This window comes from Argiope bruennichi, chromosome 1, assembly GCF_947563725.1.
Source record: "Argiope bruennichi chromosome 1, qqArgBrue1.1, whole genome shotgun sequence".
Taxonomy (NCBI): Eukaryota; Metazoa; Arthropoda; class Arachnida; order Araneae; family Araneidae; genus Argiope; species Argiope bruennichi.
Window position 1 is genome coordinate 127,108,992 of NC_079151.1, and position 19,328 is coordinate 127,128,319.

General features: G+C 31.3%; 1 protein-coding gene across 1 annotated transcript in view; it reads right to left on the reverse strand.

The window, feature by feature from the left end:
• LOC129960748 (apolipophorins-like) overlaps window positions 1-19,328 on the reverse strand; it is a 56,223-nt gene that overhangs the window by 12,073 nt on the left and 24,822 nt on the right. Inside the window, exons 13-24 of the mRNA XM_056074403.1 lie at window positions 17,997-18,140; window positions 17,558-17,892; window positions 17,216-17,401; window positions 15,933-16,197; window positions 14,729-14,882; window positions 13,353-13,610; window positions 8,090-13,121; window positions 6,198-7,590; window positions 5,292-5,618; window positions 3,761-3,926; window positions 2,370-2,545; window positions 1,127-1,410 (exon numbers count right to left, since the gene is read on the reverse strand). Of these exons, the coding sequence (XP_055930378.1) occupies window positions 1,127-1,410; window positions 2,370-2,545; window positions 3,761-3,926; window positions 5,292-5,618; window positions 6,198-7,590; window positions 8,090-13,121; window positions 13,353-13,610; window positions 14,729-14,882; window positions 15,933-16,197; window positions 17,216-17,401; window positions 17,558-17,892; window positions 17,997-18,140 (8,720 nt within the window). The remainder of the gene's footprint in view (window positions 1-1,126; window positions 1,411-2,369; window positions 2,546-3,760; window positions 3,927-5,291; window positions 5,619-6,197; window positions 7,591-8,089; window positions 13,122-13,352; window positions 13,611-14,728; window positions 14,883-15,932; window positions 16,198-17,215; window positions 17,402-17,557; window positions 17,893-17,996; window positions 18,141-19,328) is intronic.

Genomic DNA, 19,328 nt, shown 5'->3' on the forward strand with positions numbered 1-19,328 from the left:
ATATCAAATTAATAAGTAGACGTTTTGAAACAAAACCACTAACTAATGCTATAACTTGGGGGAATAATGATTGCATATGTACCGCAAAGTATGTATTTTTTATTTGATTATGTTAATGACATTGCGCGTCTAATTAAGATACTTCTTTAAAAGTTCATTCTTGTTATTATCGCCATTTTGGTGAAAAGTTCATGTCGTCAAAAAAAGCAAACATCATTATGAGGAACTAAGTGCAACTAACAGTATCTATATGGAGTTATATTAAACGAGACAAAGAAAACTTCCAAAGAAATTTATATTTTACTAACTATATTTTTTGTAATAATTTACACAGCTTTATCTAATCATGCTTTTTTTTTTGGCAATTTATTATCAAGAAACTTTGTGAATAGTTTTCATTTTTTTAAGTTTGTTATAAAATAATTATTGGAACAAGATCCGTTCTTGTAAAATATAAATGTTCGTTTATTTCTTTATTAATTTTCTTCAAATAAAATTATTAGAAATAGATTAGAATTTCTTCTTTTTTATGCGGTAGCAGCATTCCGATTTTCTAACACGATTGTAGTTTTATTTATAACAAAATTGTAATTTTTCCTAAAATTATTTCGAAATAAATAGGCAATGTCCTTTTTTTTCTTATAAAAGTACATAAATCATTATTACTATAGAATAAAAATTTCGCAATTTTTTACAAATACATAAAATAATGAAAATGTTAAAAAAAAACAAAAAAACTTCTCATGAAATAATTCATTCCTTTAAATAAAAAAGAAATATATATATATATATATATATATATATATATATATATATATATATATATATATATATATATATATATATATATATATATATGTGTGTGTGTGTGTTTGTGTGTGTGTGAGAGAGAAAGAGTGAGAAAGAGAGAGAGAGTATGTGTGTGTTATATAAACATAATATTTTAGAAACATAAAATAATTATTTAATGAAAAACCATTTTTTATAATAACATCTACATGATAGGGAATAATTTAAAATTATTCACATTTTTTATAAAGCAGAATAAGAAATGAAATATTTAAAGTAAAAGGTTAGAAGAAAGTTAAAAGTTAGAAAGGTTCCAGATATGAATTCTTATACTTACTGAGCAACTTGCTTTACTGTCTCCACCTCAGCAGCAATGTCTCTCATGTAGAATTCATTTCTGTAGTACATACTCCTGAAGGTGTCTTTTGCGGCTAACAAATCGTATTCAATTTCATTGACTCCGTTTTTCAGGTCTTCGACGAATGGTGTCAGAAGATCAGACATGGCGCGAGACATGAGTGAAGCTCTTGTGGACAATTCTTCAGCGAAGTTCGAAGACCAAACTGAGTAACGAGCTCTGTTCGTAGAAACTAAACCTCGAAGAGTCTCACCAGTGTTTATCTATGAGGTAAAATTTTAAAAAAAATTACTTCAACATTCAAAGACAAAATATTTCTGAAGTAGTACTATTGGAGTAATAAAAAATTAATTAATACTAATAAATATACCAGCTATAAAAGAATGATTTTATTTCTTCTATATGGATTGAGTTTTCTTATATATTTTCTCGTTCCCAGCCGGGACACCTCAGAAATGAGGATGAGAAGTTTCCCATATGGTGGTTGGTTCTCACTACCCTGGTGGGTAGAGAAATTGTGTTGGTCGGCTACCTCCTATCTATGACGGAACGTGATTCCCACGGGAAGGGTCCATTGACGCCCATAGGATTCAATTTTAGTTCCCGCCAGAGTTGCTATCGCGGCGGTTCGGTCAATCAGATTTAATAAAATTCTTATTTAGAGGGGGAGGAGTAGCCAGTGTGGTTATATATGTTTTTCACATTGTTTTCCTGTTGTAAAAGTTGCTCAATATTATACATTTTAGGGGTTTTTTTTAATTATTGATTTGTTATTTTTTTTATTACATTAGAGTTGGTCATTGTTTCTTATACTTTCAGATATAATGCCAAAAATGTCTTTTAGAATTCAGAAAAGTACGAAATATGAAGATTTGTTAAAATATCGATTACGATATTTTTAAATAATTTCAATCTTTTATACCTCGCACACGAGAAGGTAAGCAATTTGGCAAATTTAAACTAAATTCAAAGCTTATGTGAAAAAAAAGACGAGTATTGTGACAAGAATTTTACATGTGATATTACATTAATATTTACAGGTAACACAATAGATATTGCGTTACCAACAAAATAAATTAACGTTAAATGTTTTATTAAATTATCACTATATTTATCCATTAATTTATATCCATTAATTTTTAGCATTAGTGGTCATTATGAAATATATTATAATGTATAGGAATAAACTTTGCAAATTCCAAAATTTCATAACAGTACATACCCTAAGATCTTGCCACATTCTTGGTCTCCAGTTGATCTTTGACTTCAGAATTTTGGATCCTTCCAGACCCAAGAATAGAGAAGCGTCGGTCATTTCTCTTCCTTGTTTGCTGTGAGATATCTTAAGACTAGCTGATTCTTTTGGGAATGAAGCAGAGATCTGCAATCCAGTGTTTTCTGAAAAACGACGAACATTTTTAGTAATAGTAAGCATTTAAAAAAAATATTTAATATTTTCGAAATTCATTTAATAACTAGTATGCCAATGGATTTTGTTTAGTTTGGTTATAGTTTCTTAAAGCAAAAGCCATAGGCTGATTGTATAATCAGACAAAAGTATTAATCTCTGTTTGTTTTAACCCTTTAAAAGGCCATTTTTTTCTAATAATGGTATATTAAAATATTTTTATAATTGAGATTAGCTTTAAAACAGTGATTACATCATTAGATACATTTAATTTGATTAATTAATTAATTTAGTTAATTAATAATTTAGTGACAAATCAAGACACATCATTTTGTGTGAGATAAGGAACTGAAACATCTAAGTTTCTGTCATATTGAAAAAATTGTCAGAACTTATTCTAACCTGCATGACTTCATAAAAATATTAGATGAATTTGGTGGGAAGCATACTTCCCATGGCCCCAGAAAGGGTAAAATGAGGTGCAATAAAATCAACATGTTTAAAAACAGTCAAAGGACAAAGCACTTGTGAAAATCTTCAAATTCTAAAAGAGCAAATATTCTAAAAATATGAGCAGATTTCATATTTAAAAAATATATTTTCAATTTCCCAAACATAGGTATGAATTAAAACGATGGAAGTAGGTTGATGGCATGATTTAACCACAAACCCTCAAGTTTTTCACAAGTTGTTCCATAAAAATCATTAAATTAATCATCATCAGTTGGACACTAAATTTACGATATGTAACCAAATTCAGGAATCAAAGATTATAAAAGGACAATATTGCCTTTTAATATAAAATGATGAATTAGGTAAAGTGAAATTGGAGCATCTAATAGCAACTGAAATAGAAGCTTGATTTAGTTTCATTATCTGGAGAGGATGATGAATTTTTTCTGTTTGTCTTTCAGAAAAGACTATTCAATAGTTGCACTTTAGTTTAAGAAAAATGATCAAAACCTCCAGCAGTTAACTGCACAGCTTAATTTTTTGCTAAAGCATATATTCTTTTGTGTAATTCTGGTAAGAGAAAAGGCAGTGGATAGAACCGATAACATTTTTCTTCTACTTAATACTCCCTGGCTGTGTATGTCCGATAAGGGCCAATAAAAATCTAATTTCTGGAATTATTCAGTGTCAGGTATGCAACAAGCAAATAAAAAGATTTCGACAAGAGAACAATAAAAATGACTTATAAGTACCTGTATTCATGACACTAATATCCAAAGCATTGTTGCGTCTGCTAAACGTAACTCTAGTGGTACAATCGATCTGATCATTTGTCTTCCTTTCTAAAGTTGCATCATATTCGCCATTCCTGCCAGCAACTTTTCCTGATACTTTCATCTGATCGTCATTAGATCGGACCTGCAGACAACAAGAAAGTAGGGATTAAGATTTAGTTAAGGAGAAGATGATAAGATATCTTAAAATTTAATTCTGGGAACCAAAGAATTTTTTATTTTTTTATTTTTTGAACAATAATTTATTTGAAATCAATCTTTATGGAATCAGAAATATTCTTTTGAGACAACAATTACCATAAATATGGAAGTTTTTTTTTAATAGTATCTAGAATAATTTTACAACTTCTTTAGCATTTTCATCATTAAAAAATAAAATATCAGAGCATCTAAATCTCGAATGTCTTCACTTAGTTTTCACATCAAAACATCTACTGATTATTCAAGCTTTATCTTATAATTTTAAACTATCAATTCTATTTATTTATTTATTTCTTGTATCTCGGAAACGGCTCTAATGATTTGGATCAAATTTTATATTTAGATAAGGTTTCGCTTTTTAAGTTTATCTATATAGGTGTCTTTCTTGAAAAAAAATACGCTTTTACACTCATAAAACATTTATATAACTAAATATTGACATGTGGCTATACATGATTTGAATAAGTTCTAAGTAAGTAATTAAGACTTTTTCTATCTGCTCTCATGCAAGCAATGCCATACAGCGCCATCTCGTAAAATTTTATGGTACTTGCATTGTTGCCATAGGATGATAACCTGCCGGTACCTCAAAATATTGCTAGATGGCGCTGATGGATATGAGATAAGGTAAGATTGAAAAAATATTCATATGTAATTATTATGTGATTCGTATCTAAATGTTTTCTCCGAAACAAAAACAGGATTTTACAAAATAAATAAAAACTACTGACCAAATTTCGGTCTCTCAGATATTTTAGAATAATGTAGTAATGCTAATTGCTTAATGACTAGAAATTTAACAAATTAATAGCACTAGAGGAATGAAATTCGTTATACAAAATGTTCGATGACAAAGGCAAACTAGTATTTCAATTGTTCTTCATTCTGTCATAGGACAATAGGATCTCTGGACGTCCAGACTTCAAACTGAGTTATTAACTTTGTATTCCATTTGCAGTAATAATTTTATCGATGATGAAAGTCTTAATTCATTAGGACAAATGATTTGTAGGACTTGAATTAACGGGGCCAAGAAGATTTTATTTATTAAATACTTATATATAATATGTAATAGATTAGTAACATGAAAACAGTGAAATTTAAATCCCTTACTGTTTTTGACTTATAACAACCCTAAAAACAGAGGTCATAATGTCTCCTCTATCAAGAAAAAGTTTGACGAAAATCTAATGAAGTATCCGTCCGTGTAAATAGAACGAAGTTGTAAATTTTTGACAAAATTTAAATAGTTTAAGAATCTAAAATATGAAAATGATTCAAATCTTACCATCATTTCGATTTCCTGCTTCAATTTCATAATCTTTGCCTTGACTTCCCTTACGTTCTGGGCTTGGAATCTGTCCAAGCTGTTTAATCGCAGATAGGCAGAAGATTCAAGTCTGCTGTTTGTGGCTTCAGCTGCTCCACGGATGTCCAATCGGCTAGCAGGATGTCTCAGAAGGAATTCTCCTTTGTAATGCAAATCTCGTCTGCTCATATCGGATGCCTTCAATTCCATCAACAGGTTGTGGTGTCGTTCGCGAGAATATTGAAGTTCACTCTTGAGGTAAAACTCATTCGGAGAGTATGTTAAGATGCTGGTTTGAACAATGTCCTGCAGAAAATAAATTCAGGAATGATTTTATTTTCTTTATTTATAACTAAAATTTAGTAAAAAATATAGTTAAAAAATTTTAAAAATTCATTTAGAATAAAGGAAATACAATTCAAGTACTTTCACATTTTTAAACACTTCTCAATTTAATCAATTGAAAATTTAAAAAAAAATTATACTATTTTTAGTCATTATATTGAAAATTTTTAAACATTTATACAAAATTTTATATTTTAGAGTTAAAAAATGAGAGTACAATTCAAGCATATTATGTACAATCAATTAAAAAAAGATAATTCAGGAGCAAAAAATATTTTATGATTAACATTAGTGAACTTTTTCAAAATATTAATTTGAACAATGTGGTTTTATTAATTTGATCCCACTTGTTTAAAATTGATAAAAATAATGAACTAAGATTCTGCATGGCTAAAATATATACTTATTTCCTTTTTACATTTTAATGACATAAAATCTGAACTTTTAAGATTGCCAAACAGACAGATAGTTATTTAAACGCGTGTAAGTGTAAAAGAAAAAAAAATGAAAAACATATCTAATTTAGAAGCTAAAATTTACCTTTTGCAACTTAGGATGTTCCATGACAAGTTCCAATTTATGAGAAGTCTGTGCATCCGTACTGATATCTGCATGCACGAATCCAACAGCCATATGTTTCTCCATGGAGCGAGCAGCATCCCAATAGAAGTCAATTCCACCTGAACCAGTTCGGCTTGTTTTGGTAAAGTTTCCTTTCAACATCAAGGATCTCAAAGGCGTATCAATCCTGCTCCACAATTCCTTTCCAGATTCGGTGTTAGCCAGTTTAAAATCATAAGATATTCTCTTTTCAGCGCGTTCATCCCAGCTGAAAGCGGCATCGTGAAGTATTTGTCTGGAATCCCACTGGTGTGATGTTCGGAAAGATACAACTCTAGAGAAATAATTGGACCTGAAATTCAATTCTCTTCCATTGGATATCTTTTTACTGTCAGCAGTCACAGTCAGAGGCAGAACTGGAACATCGAGAACGATGTGAGAAGACTTTTCTCCGAAAAGAATAATTTCCATCTTCAGCTGCTTTGCACGGTTGTAATCCAATTCTACACTGTCTTCAATGTTAGTTTGCTTCTTTACACGGCTGTAGGACAGTTTGAGGTCTCTGACCTTAGTGTAAGGACAACCCATTTGAACTGAACCTTTCAGTCCATCTCTCTGATTTCGATGGAATACTTTTAAAAATCCTCGTCTTCCATTCTTTGTGTATTCAATATTTGTTGAGAAAGAATTGGCATTGGATTGTTGATTTACACTGCCTGTTATGCTTCGGTAGTTGATAAAAGGACTTTCGGCTTGGAAGTCAAGTGAAAAGCTGCCAATATTCTGGTAATCTAAAGTAGAATTCCAGGAATATCTTTCATTAGAAGGGCTACTGTAACTTACAGCAAGTTGTTGGCGGTTTCTTGAATTTCCATAAGCTCCACCGAAAGTGTAAGTTTGAGAGTTTGGAGTAGAAATACTGAGGGCAACATCTTGATTTTCAGAGTTGCGTTCCAGTCGGCCAGTAGCGCTCCATTTATTGTTGTTGAATTCTACTTCTCCTCTTCCTGATATTCTGGAACGGCTCTTGCCATATTGACCATAGACTACGTATTTATTTTGTGGAAGTGTAAAGGTAATTCTGGAATCAGCACTGGAGTAATCTCTGTTGTAGTGGACATTTCCTAGCAACTGGACTGATCGATAGTTACGAAGAGGCAATTTGAACATAAGAGACATTTCTTCAGACCCTTCTGTTCTGCTGAGTTTGGAAGTTACTCCCAAAGACGGGAAGTTGCTGTTTGATGTCTCAATTTGGAAGTTACCATCAATGTTCTGGAAATTATCATTACGGAAACGTCCATCTAAGCGGAGCATTCTCAAAACTTCAAATGGAGTGTTAACGGTAAGGAATGCTTCAGCATTTTGCCATCTGTTAAATTAAAGAAAGAGATTATTTTAAAATCTACCAGCAAACAAATATCAGATATAAATCAGTTACTTTTAATATTTTAAAGAGAAGAGAGATTTATAACATTAGCACTTAAAATACTTTTTTAGATACATCGCAAATGAATGAATTATATTGTCTAGACTTTCAAACTAATTCTTTAGCAGAAAATTATGATCGATAATTTTCAATTGGTATTTACTACTTTGGCTGAAGTATATTGAAATACAAATTCTAACTGCATTTCACGGCATGAATTATATTAGATATTGCATAATTGTTTATAACCATAAAGCTATTAAATTCCTAGGAATTTAAAACTATATTTTAATTTCTTTTTTTAAGAAAAAAGGAAAATTCATAGTTAATTTTTTTACTACATACGTATGATTTTTTTCTTAAAATAATTTTATTCTTTTTTAAGATTATTCAGTATTAAATTATTCTATATAGTTCTACAAATTTTCTATTGAAAACTCACCCTTCATTCTTCATGTTTCCAGCTACTCGAACTTCTTTTCCTGGTGTCGACACTGATAGGCTAAGATCCATAGAACTATAGCCTTCATGTTTGAAAGTACTAGTGATAGTGAATGGGTTTAAGTAGGATACCATTGGGCAGTCGATTTTCAGCTGAGCAATCTTTTCCCCTTCATAATTCTTCAAGCTACTGGTAAAAGAATGTGATGAATATGGAGTTGAAGCAGAGAATGAAACTTCCATATCTCGACCATTGCTGTTAATGTATTTTGCCTCAGATTCCAGAGTCGAGAATGACAAAAGATCGCTGTCAATTTTAACATTAGTGGAGATTTGATTTCCTTTATTTTCATATTTTCCAGAGATTTGGTGGGTTGAGCTTGCGAAATTGATGTTAATTTCTCCATCTAAAACTCTGTCGTTACGACGACGAGAGAGCTTAGAGGTCATGCCTGCTTGTCCATCGGGCAAGATTGAACTGTCGATTTTCATCTCAACTTCTGACACCTTTCCACTGGATTTGTATTGTCCGTTCATGTAGTGTACATTTCCGAAAACTTCTACTGATACTTCAGTAGAAATTCTGTTTAAATCTTTATAGTCAGCAATCACAGTAGCAATGGCTTTTCCAGAAGCAAGGGCTGACGACGCAGTATCTACTTTGAAATTCAAACTTCCATCATTTTGCACGAGCTGAATCTCCACGCCATGTGAAAATAGAGCAGATTTTGTGGTCAGCTTAGCTTTAGCATTGTTCCATCTAATTATGTTCAGTTCAACATTTGATTCAAGTGATCTGAAAGAAGCAAAAGGAGCATCGACTTTCAATGAAGCAGTGAATGGCTGGAACTGACTATTAGACAGTTTTCCCAAAATTTTTATGTTCTTGTTTGGTGTGTCTAATTTCAAATCAACTAAATAACCAGCATCGTCATTTTTAAATTCGCCATATGCATTGAATTTTTTAAGAATTTTGAAGGGTGTTACAATATTGAGACGCCCATCCATGAATTGATTCCTGTCATTTCTAAGAGAGCTATCGAAAGCAATAGTTTTAAGACCGTCAAAAGGTGTGTTAAGTTTCAGTTTAGCTTCATAAAACTGGTTCATTTTTCTGCTCAGCAACAAATCAATGTCTGCTTTTTCTTCTTCCCACTGCAGAGAAGATATCAACTGGAACAATTCAGGATTCAGATCAAGAGTAAGAAGCATTTGAACATCTTTGAATGGAGATACTGGTGAATTTAAGTTCATCTGAATTTCTCCAAAATGGGAACCGCCACGTTTTGCAGTAACAGATAATTCATACAAGTCTTTCTGATTAACTCTTGTCTCTACTTTGTGTTCATATTGATTGGGCTTTATTTTGTATGAAGATTTTGCAGTGAGTTCCCTATAACCTTCGAATGGGCTAAGGAATTTAATATTCATTTCGCTATTGTCTGAGCCTTTGTAAATATCGTATGTCAAAACAATCTTTTTATTATTACCCCATTGAGCATTGAATTCAGAAGCAATTTTGGAGCTTGAATAGCTGCCACTAACATCAATGTTAACCTTTTCGAAATTCCTGAAAGGTGTAAGAACTTCAATGCTTCCTTTACCAGATTTTGACTGAAGTTCATATTCTGCTGATGCCTTATATTTGTTAACTTCATTCCATTGAGTTGAAATTTCACCTCTCAAGCCATTTCTGATTTTGCTGTATTTTGCTGAAGCTTTCAGTTCGCTCAGACTTCTGTAAGGACTGCTGAAATCAACATTTATTTCTGCATCATTGTTTCTTAAAATCGCTTTTCCAACAAGATTGATTCTTCTCCATCCCCGTTCATAAAGTATATTGATGTTTTGTTCTGGAACTTTGTTTTCGTACTTTCCTAATAGAATTACTCGTTCAAAGTCACTAAAGGGTGTCGTTAGAGACATGTCGATATTCATCAATCGGCTGGAATACAAGAAACTACCCTTTGCAACAACAGATTTCCTGTTTTTCACATCCCACAAAAATGAAGCTTCGGCTTCCTTACGGTGACCGGTTAGATCATACTTGACAGTTGTTGAATAGAATTCATATCCCTTGAATGGACTGGTGAATTCCACTTGGGATTTCAGGCTTTCCCATCTGTAGTTTACTAAATCAGCGGATAATGTCATCTTATTTCGTCGATCCCAGACAAAAGAAAGGGCCCCCTTATGTTCCATATCCGTGCATTCCATACTAGCCTTGAGTTCCATGTCTTTGTAATTTCGGAATGGTGTTGTAAGTTTTACTAAGAATTCTTTCAAAAAGGCCTTATCCAAATATTGGGCATTTAGGTGTATTTTATTGTTCTTGTCCCATTCTACGAAACTAGTGTGCTCTAGTTGCCTGCCGTTACTTGCTTGGACAATTGAAATCTTTCCATTAGGTAAGGAAGAAGTCGAGGTCATTTCAAATACAGTATCAAAATTAAGGGCATCTCGAACGGTCAGTTTGTGTGTCAACGATCCGCTCAGTTTGTTTTTATTCATTTGTAGCTTGGTTAGATATTCAGAGCCTCTCTGGTTGTGTCCAAAATCCACTTTCAGTTCTTCAAATCCTCTGAATGGTGTATTGACAGTGAATGAAAATTCAGAATTTCTTGAGTTGTAACCGGATTCAGTTAAGCCAATCAATACTACAGTTAAGCGGTCGTTTCCGTAAGATGCATCCAGTGTGCTTCTTAATTTAGCATTATGCAGTTTGTGAACGAAATCAAGAGAAACTCGTTGAGTATTCATGTATCTTGGGAAGTTGTTGATTACAACAGCATTAACTTCGATGTCATTCCAGCTGACCATCTTACCTTGAGAGTTCAGAGATACTGTTGATCTGTGGGGTAACTGACCCTCGACATTGACTTTGTATGAATTATCATTCATTTCGAAAGAAGTTGATACTTGCACATTTTCGTAATTTCGGAAAGGACTTGTGAAACTGAATTTACCTTCGAGATTCTTATTCATCAACTGGCTTTTTCTTGACATACTTAAAGAAGATGTTATTTTATTTCGATTCCACATGGTTTCTACATCTGTATTTACAGTGAATCCATCGTTGCTGTATGTTAATTTCGCTGTTGTACTTTCGAATCCTCTAAATGGAGAGGAACCCTCAAAGTTAATTGTGCAGATCCTTCTTCGGCCACTAAGTTCGTGATTACCTTCAGAATTAAAAGCTAATTTTTTAGACGGCGACCACTGAACTTCACCCCGTGTTCTGAAATTGTTGTAGGTATGAGCGTGATTGATTTCGGCTGAAATATCTTTACAGTAAGAGAAAGGAGTGTTTAATTTCAAAGATCCTCTTAATGTAGAAGCCTGTTTAACGCCGGTGATGTGATAGAATATTCTTTGACCCATTCCCCATTTTACTTCAGCTTTATTAGATAATTCTCTAACATTGTTACCATGAGTAACTGAGATAGACATTTCTTCAAATCCTCTGTATGAAGTCAATATTTTGGCTGATGTTTCGATATTGGAACTTCCACGAGCAAATGAATATTTGCCGAAACTGGAAAGAGTGATATCATTTCCCCATGGCAATAAGGTTGACAATTCACTATCCCATTGCTGGTTGGCATAGAGATGTGTGATACCGAGAGTTACGTTCTCAAATCCACTATAAGGAGAAGTTAATTCGATGTGACTTGCAAGCTGTTGTCTGGTTCTGTCTAAAAGCACATTTGTTGACAAAATGCCGGTAAATTTTTCTGTTGGAGACAATTCAAATTCAACTTTGTTGTTAGTTTTCCATTGGGAACTGAAAAGATTTCCTTGTAAGCTAGTGCTGACAGCTCCTTTAATTGTTCTTCGACGAATTTGCATGAAAACTTTTCCATCATAACCATCAGCCTGGCTGCGCAACTCTCCATTTACGATAAATTTCTTGCTGGTATCTCTGTCTGCATCCCAGTAAGTTTCAAAGGATCCAAACTTCAAAGTATCACCCATTCTGCCCTCAAATTTAACAGTAGCTCTTTGACGATTAGGCATTTTTACTTCAACGTTGCCATTTATTTTATCTTTAACACTAACAATAGCTGCATCAATTCCATAAACATCATTTTTGATCACCATCTGACCAGCCATTCTGTGATTCAAACCATTTCCAGTTGTAACATCAGCTTTGGCGCGATATTTGTCAACACCTTGGCTCACTTCTGCAGATCCAGCAAATTGGCCGCGATGGTAAGAAACAATAGTAGCAAAGGCAATAGGGCTTGATTCAGGCAAATTCATATTTCCATCTATTTCGTATTTGAGGCGGGATCCCTCACATTTGTCTTTGTAATGAAGAACGGCAGCTACACGTCTTCCCTTCTGCCATTGGCAAGATGCAGTTCCTCTGTATTCTTTATTGCTATTTTGTGCCAATTCTACTTGTACAGCTGCTTCACGACCAGGATAATTAAGTTTTACATCACCTGCCACAGACAACAGATTTCCTGTACTTTTCTTCAATTGTACATCGGTGCTAATTTGTCTGTTTTTAGCATACTGAATTTCCAATAAGTTCTTCAATGAATTCTCAGTGTTCTCGTGTTTAACACTAAGGCCATAGTTGATATTCTTTTCTGGATAAAACAATTTGATGGATCCGTCTACTTTGTTGTCGCTCAGGCTTCCTTCATACCTCAAGATTTCCTGTAATTTGATTGTGTGTATTCTACTTCTTGCTCCATCTCCAAGCGACACAGAAACAGTGTTCTCAATGTGGCCAGTTGTTTTCATGGTTTCGAAAACTAATTCGGTGTTCCATTCTGGAAGAACAGATGCCTGTACGTTCAAAGATCCAGAGTATTTCGTTAATGCAGCAGCTGACAAGTTTCTCATCTTTCCGACGATGCTCAACTTATTCATTTTTCCTTCCAAAATTTTGTATTCAGCAGTGAAGCGGGAAGCAATGTTATCACCCATCTGTGCATAACCCTTAACTGTACCATCCAAAGGAAAACTGCTGAGACTGGCTTCAATGTCATAACGATCTTTCTTTCCGATTTCAAAGTTACCTATAAAAATATTTCTAATCAGCAAGTTTCAAATCAGAAGTTACACAAACGTAATTTACAATTTATTTATATTAAAATTTATAAACACAAAAGAAAATGGTATCACAAGATATAAAGTAGTTTTTAAAGTGAGACTAATATATTTTTTTTCTGAAATTAGTTTTAATGAAAAATTAAATAGTAATATTACGATCTTTAAAAACTTATTTTTTTTAAGTATATTAACCTTACCTTTGGCCAATATTGGTTTTTCTGTCAGATCTTCAATCTTCAGTTGACCTGAATACTTTTGTCCAACCCTAATATCAGCAGTGGCAGAAGCAGCCATGAAACGTCCAGATGGTATTCTGACTTCCAATGAGGATTGAACATTGTACATGGAACTCTTTACATTAACAATACCCAGCTCAGACTGAAGTGAAAAGTAATCTTTGTCATCGACATTAACACTGAAGTCCAATTTCTTTGTTTCAGAATCCACTAATTTAGCTAAAATTTAGAAGAAAAAATCATTTATTTTTAATAAAAAGGTAGTTTAATTCAAAATTGATTATGAAAAAAAAAGATATTATTAGTTTTGTGAGTAAAAAAATAAAAGGTTTATTGAATGATAAGTTTTAATTCATTGAAGTATAACAATTTGACAATGTTAAGTACAGTACAGTTGGAAATTTTATTTAACTTATTGAAATATCTTTGAATTGTAATGGGATTGTTAGAATTATTGAATAAATCATGCTGGTATTTTACTGTATATTTGTCACTGATTTTTCAATAAAATGATCATAAGTTGTACAGATTTAAACAAGCACAACTTCAAAAGACTGTGATTTATTTTTTTCAGATTAAATAATTAGAGAATATTAAAATCTATTTGCATATTTGCATGCACATACTTTCCTGTTCTGTCTATAATTCAATGATTAAATAATATCTCATGACTTCGACAAATATGCAAATAATTTGAGTCTCCAAAGAAAAATGTTATAATTCTGAGAAACATAGAAAAAAATATTACATTTTATTTAATGTTAAATTTTGATTCATTTGTGATGCATCTAAATATTTAGTCAAGTTTTCCTTTTTTTACAAAATCAGCTAAAACAGATTCACTACGTAAACTCAAATAGAAGAAAGACATCAGCCTAGAAATTAAACTTTATTTCCAGTTTAACCCATATCAATTTAGATTTTTAATTCAAGATTGGTTACTTCCTGTTTGGAAATTATATAAATACTTTATTGGAACGAACCTCATTGTTCTGAGCCTCAATTTTTATTGATGACAAATTAAAGTTCCATTTTATTGTTTCATGAACGCGTTTAGTGCACGGATCTTGTCATTTCGAAGTCTGACTCGAAGATGATATCTGATGTAGAATCCAATTTCCTAAATCGAAGCGAGTAGCAAATTTGTTGATCTTCATTTGGTAATTTGCTCTAATTTGTATTTTCCATAAAGTCTCAATATGAATGCATTTTTTAAATGTAATTATCGTTTCTGATAATTTTTAATCGTTTTTCGTATATTTTTTAATTTCTAAACAAACATTATCTTTAGTCAAAAAAAATTAACAATGAAATAAAAATCTAGAAATGCTATTTACCGTTAACTCCGAGTTTCTTCATTGGCGTTTTGATCTTCAAAGTGGCAGTGTGGTCCGCTTCGTTGACGTAAAACTCCATTTTCACATCCCTGTCCACCCTCGACTCGGGAGTGTTCAATGAAAGCACTCCATGCTTGACGAAACCTCCCTTTTTCTGCAAATGAATATTACTCATTACTTTTCTTCTTTATATCAGTTACTTTATATTAAATGTTTTATTATCAGGGCTAAAATTATGACAATTTATTTCCAAATCTTTTAACGCAATACGGTATGATATCTCTGCAATGTTGCTTGATATGCCAAATATAATTTTCGGCCTAAAAGTGATCAGCCATATTTTTATGTCTATATTTCGAGTAAATTTGTACTTGGCATTAAAAAAATGATAATTTGTTTAACCCTTGAATGCATGATTTTCTTTATTTTTTCTACAAATTAATGTATGCATTTCGAACAACTGTATATTATTTATGAAAATTATTTTTTTTTAAAAATTAATAACAGCTGTATATTATTTTTTTCTTGAAATTAAAAAAAAATACAATGCAAAAACGGCTGCATTATGAATTAAACAATATCTCTGTGACACAAATAATACTATAACAATTCTGCTATAAAAATGAAAGTAGTCCATCTTAAGTAGTCCAAAAACATAAGTGATATTTTACATTATCGGTCTAATAATTTAAAGTGTTTTTAGAATTTGAAATGTGGCTGAAAAATCCACATTTTTAAATGAAATCAATCAAATTTAATAACTATGCATAAAATCTGACATGCCATTGACTTTTCTAATATACTATCCATTTTTAGTAGTCCATATATGTGCTATTTAAAATTATCGTTCTAATAATTTAGCATTTATTATAACATTTTGAATTTGGCAGAAAGGAAATAAAAAAGGGATGATGCCAATTTTCCGCAAAAGAAAACAAGCAATTAGTTACTATATAGTAGATACTTTTCCATTCACAATACATAAGTACGCTGTGCTAATATCTAACTAATGTTTATTCAAATTTTTATACTGTAAACTGGCAACCAGTATTTTAGATTAGCGACGTCTGGTAGCTTGCTCACGTAAAAACAGAGAAAAAAACATGGCACTCATAATGATGTTTTTTAAAGTGATTGTTATATCACACAAAAAAGATTGATTGATTTTTTTTTTTTTTTTTTTTTTTTTTTTAGAAATATTTACCATTTCACTTTTCCACTGAGCATCGAAGTTGTAACTCTTGAGGGTAGGGTCAGTTTTTTCAATGTACAGACTGAAAGATGCTGGTCCATTCAGAGGCTGAAGAGGAGAGTTGGGTCTGTAAGGTGGGAGGTCCAGAGAAGAACAGATTTTTACACCAAAAACTTTCGATATTCCTCGTCCAGTACAGCTTTGCAAATGTGTTCCTTCGCGTTTGTCAGTAGCTTTCTCTCGTTCTTCTGTACCATGTACCAGGTACATCTTGCTCCTTTAGACAAGTTAAATGTTAAAGAAAATGAATTTATAAGAACTCGAATAAAGGATTTTAATCAATATTTATGTTTTTCTTATTAATATCCTAAAAAAAATTTATGAATGAATAAGAAATAACAAAATTTATATTTCATGCTCTATTACATTAATTATTTTTTTGTTCGATAAAAAAAAACTCATCTGTTATTACATTTTTCATACAATTTGATTTATATTCTCATCAAAACTTTGCTCTTATTCTTGTTGTTACATAGTGGAATTAGTAGAAAATAAATAATTAGATTTTTTTTCCCCTCTCTCATTCTATCATTTACTTTGCGATCTTTAGTGATCTTTAACTTTAAGATCTTTCAAAAACATTTTCTTTTCTTCTGCAGTTATTTGAATAGAAAACATTTAATATTCAGTTTTTAGTACTTAAAAATATGATATTTAAATACAGCATTTGTTCAATATTTTTTAGAAAATATTCATAAAGAAAACAATGCAAACTTATGTTTACACAAAACTTCTATAGATGGCGCCACGTGCAAGCTCTATCAAAAAAATTTTAAAGCATGTACATATTAAAATTGATTTTTTTTTAAATTCCTTAAATTGCAGCTGGATAAAATGAAACATTTTTAGTTTAATTAATCTATTTTTATTTTCCAATAGATCAAATATAGATAAATTATTTAATCAATTAATTCATTTGAAAATGCACTTCATAAATTATTATTTTCATAAGAATTTCAATCAATTAATCTAAGTCATTTGAATTGTTAATAGACAAAATATTGCATTACGGAAATCTTTGAATAATTGAATTTTTAAATTGAATATTCTGAAGACCTTTATACTAAATCGGGATGAAAAGATTTAGTGTAAATTAAATTATATATAATAATAAGCGAAATATTAAAAAAAAGAACCAATATATTAAAAAAAACAAAATGTTTTATATTTTATAATGTACAATGTTATATAGCTAAATATGTTTTTTCTAAATCATTAAGAATTTAAATACTCACTGGATGTTGAAGACATCAATTCTGTCCCTGGGCATATTGAGCTGAGCCTTGACAACTTCACCATTTCTCACTTGTACTTTTCCATCGAGGACTGATGAGGAATGCATGGTGCTGATGAATCGCATGCCAGAGCGAGCGAAGTGACCAGCATCTACGGTCAAGAGACCAGAAATTTCAACAGCTCCACTGGAAAGAAAGAGCAAATTAGTTCCTCCTCATTCCCTAATAAGAGCATTTTTCAATTTACTGTTTTTACTAAATTATTTTTAAAATGCAAGAAGTTTTATATAAAGTGTAAATTTTTTTATGGAATTTGATATGGATATATTTGAATATGCTTACCTTGGTTCGATGTGACCCAAGACATCAACGTGATCGAAAGATTTCACGTCGAATTTTCCTCCTATCTTCAGTCCTACACTTGCAGTTCCATTAAGAGCAATCTTAAGAGGCAAACCACTGGTCATTGGGACAGTGAAGGTAGTGTCCAAGAAAGTAAAACTTCTGGAATATTCTTTATCATTCTCTTCAGCTAGTTTGGTGACAATGTCCAACAAGTTAATTTCAGGAGAACCATCTCCGTTGCTTCTAAATTGTTCATACCACATGGATGTTCCAAAGACTTTGACATCTAGGGATCCGTATGGCTGCACAGGATTTTTGTAGTGTTGATTGAACTGAAATAAAAACCAGTTAGTGTATGAGAGAAATATCGATAAATTATATTTTGTACATAATGCAAATGTTTAATTTCTTTGCAAGAAAAGCGATGTCTTCTCACCTGGCTGTCAATCAGGTTCAGTTTGTTGTTGTCAACAGATCTCTTTTCTCTCAAGATTTTAGCGATGTTCTTTTGTGGGAAGTATCCACCTGGTCCGAAAAAGCTCTCAACAACATGTTCTAAACCTTCCATGCGTCCATCAATCTGAAATGATTTACATTATAAACATTAAAAAGATTCCAACCTATTTATCTAAAATTTTACGTAAAATGCTAAGGATTTAACGCATAAATTAAACTTTGAAAATATGTGAATACAGTTTGATAGATGCGAGCAATTAAGAAAAAAAAATATTTAATTTTTTTTCTTCTAGTATTTTACTTATTTCGTGCAAAAAAAAAAAAATTCCCACTAAACACTAAAGGAAGATTTTCAGAATAGGCAGAATAAGTTGCTGATTTGGGCTGTTTGATTAAACGGAGGTAAGTCGATTAGATACAGATACAATAAGCTTTGTTGCCAAATAAAAAAAATTGAAAAAAATTAATATTTCTATTATTTCTAGAATATTAAACTGATATTAATTATCCTAATATTCTATAATCGCTAGATTACCAAGTATAATTCTATTTAATAGATAATTTTACTTCAATTATAGAATATTAAACACATAATACTAAGTATATATTAATTTTACAGGATCCTATTTATTACATTTTCAATTTTTTACAGTATTTTTGGCACAAATATTTCCCTTAACCCTTTAAAGGGCCATTTTTTTCTAGTCATATTATGTTAAAATATTTTTAGGCTTGAAATTAGAATAAGAAAAGGGATTCCTTTAGCTTATTAGATAAATTTAATTTGATTAATTAATTAATTGGTTAATTAATAATTAAGTAACAAATCAAGACACATCATTTTGTCTGAGATAAAGAACTGAAGCATTTAAGTTTCTGACTTACTAAAAAAAATTCTCAGAACTTATGCCAACTTACATAATTTCATACAAAGATTGATAAATTTGGTGGGAAGCATACTTCCCATGGCCCTAGAAAGGGTTAAATAATAAAGCGTAGAAATGTGTATATTTTATCATAATTCTTCATAAATAAATTAGCTATATTTATTTCCACAAAGCTACTAAAATAAAATATTAATGTGATATTGAGTCAAAATTGTGCAGAAATATGAAACTAAATAAACTATTAATGTGACATTAAAAATCTGTTGAAATGAGAAATACTATCAACGACTTTACTGGAAGAGCTCTCTTATTGTGGCATATTATCTGCAAGTACCGCAAAAGATCTTTCTTATCCATTGTGAATAAAGAGTGCTTGTTATATATACATGTACCTATTGTCAATAGTCGTCAATAAATTTCGTTTT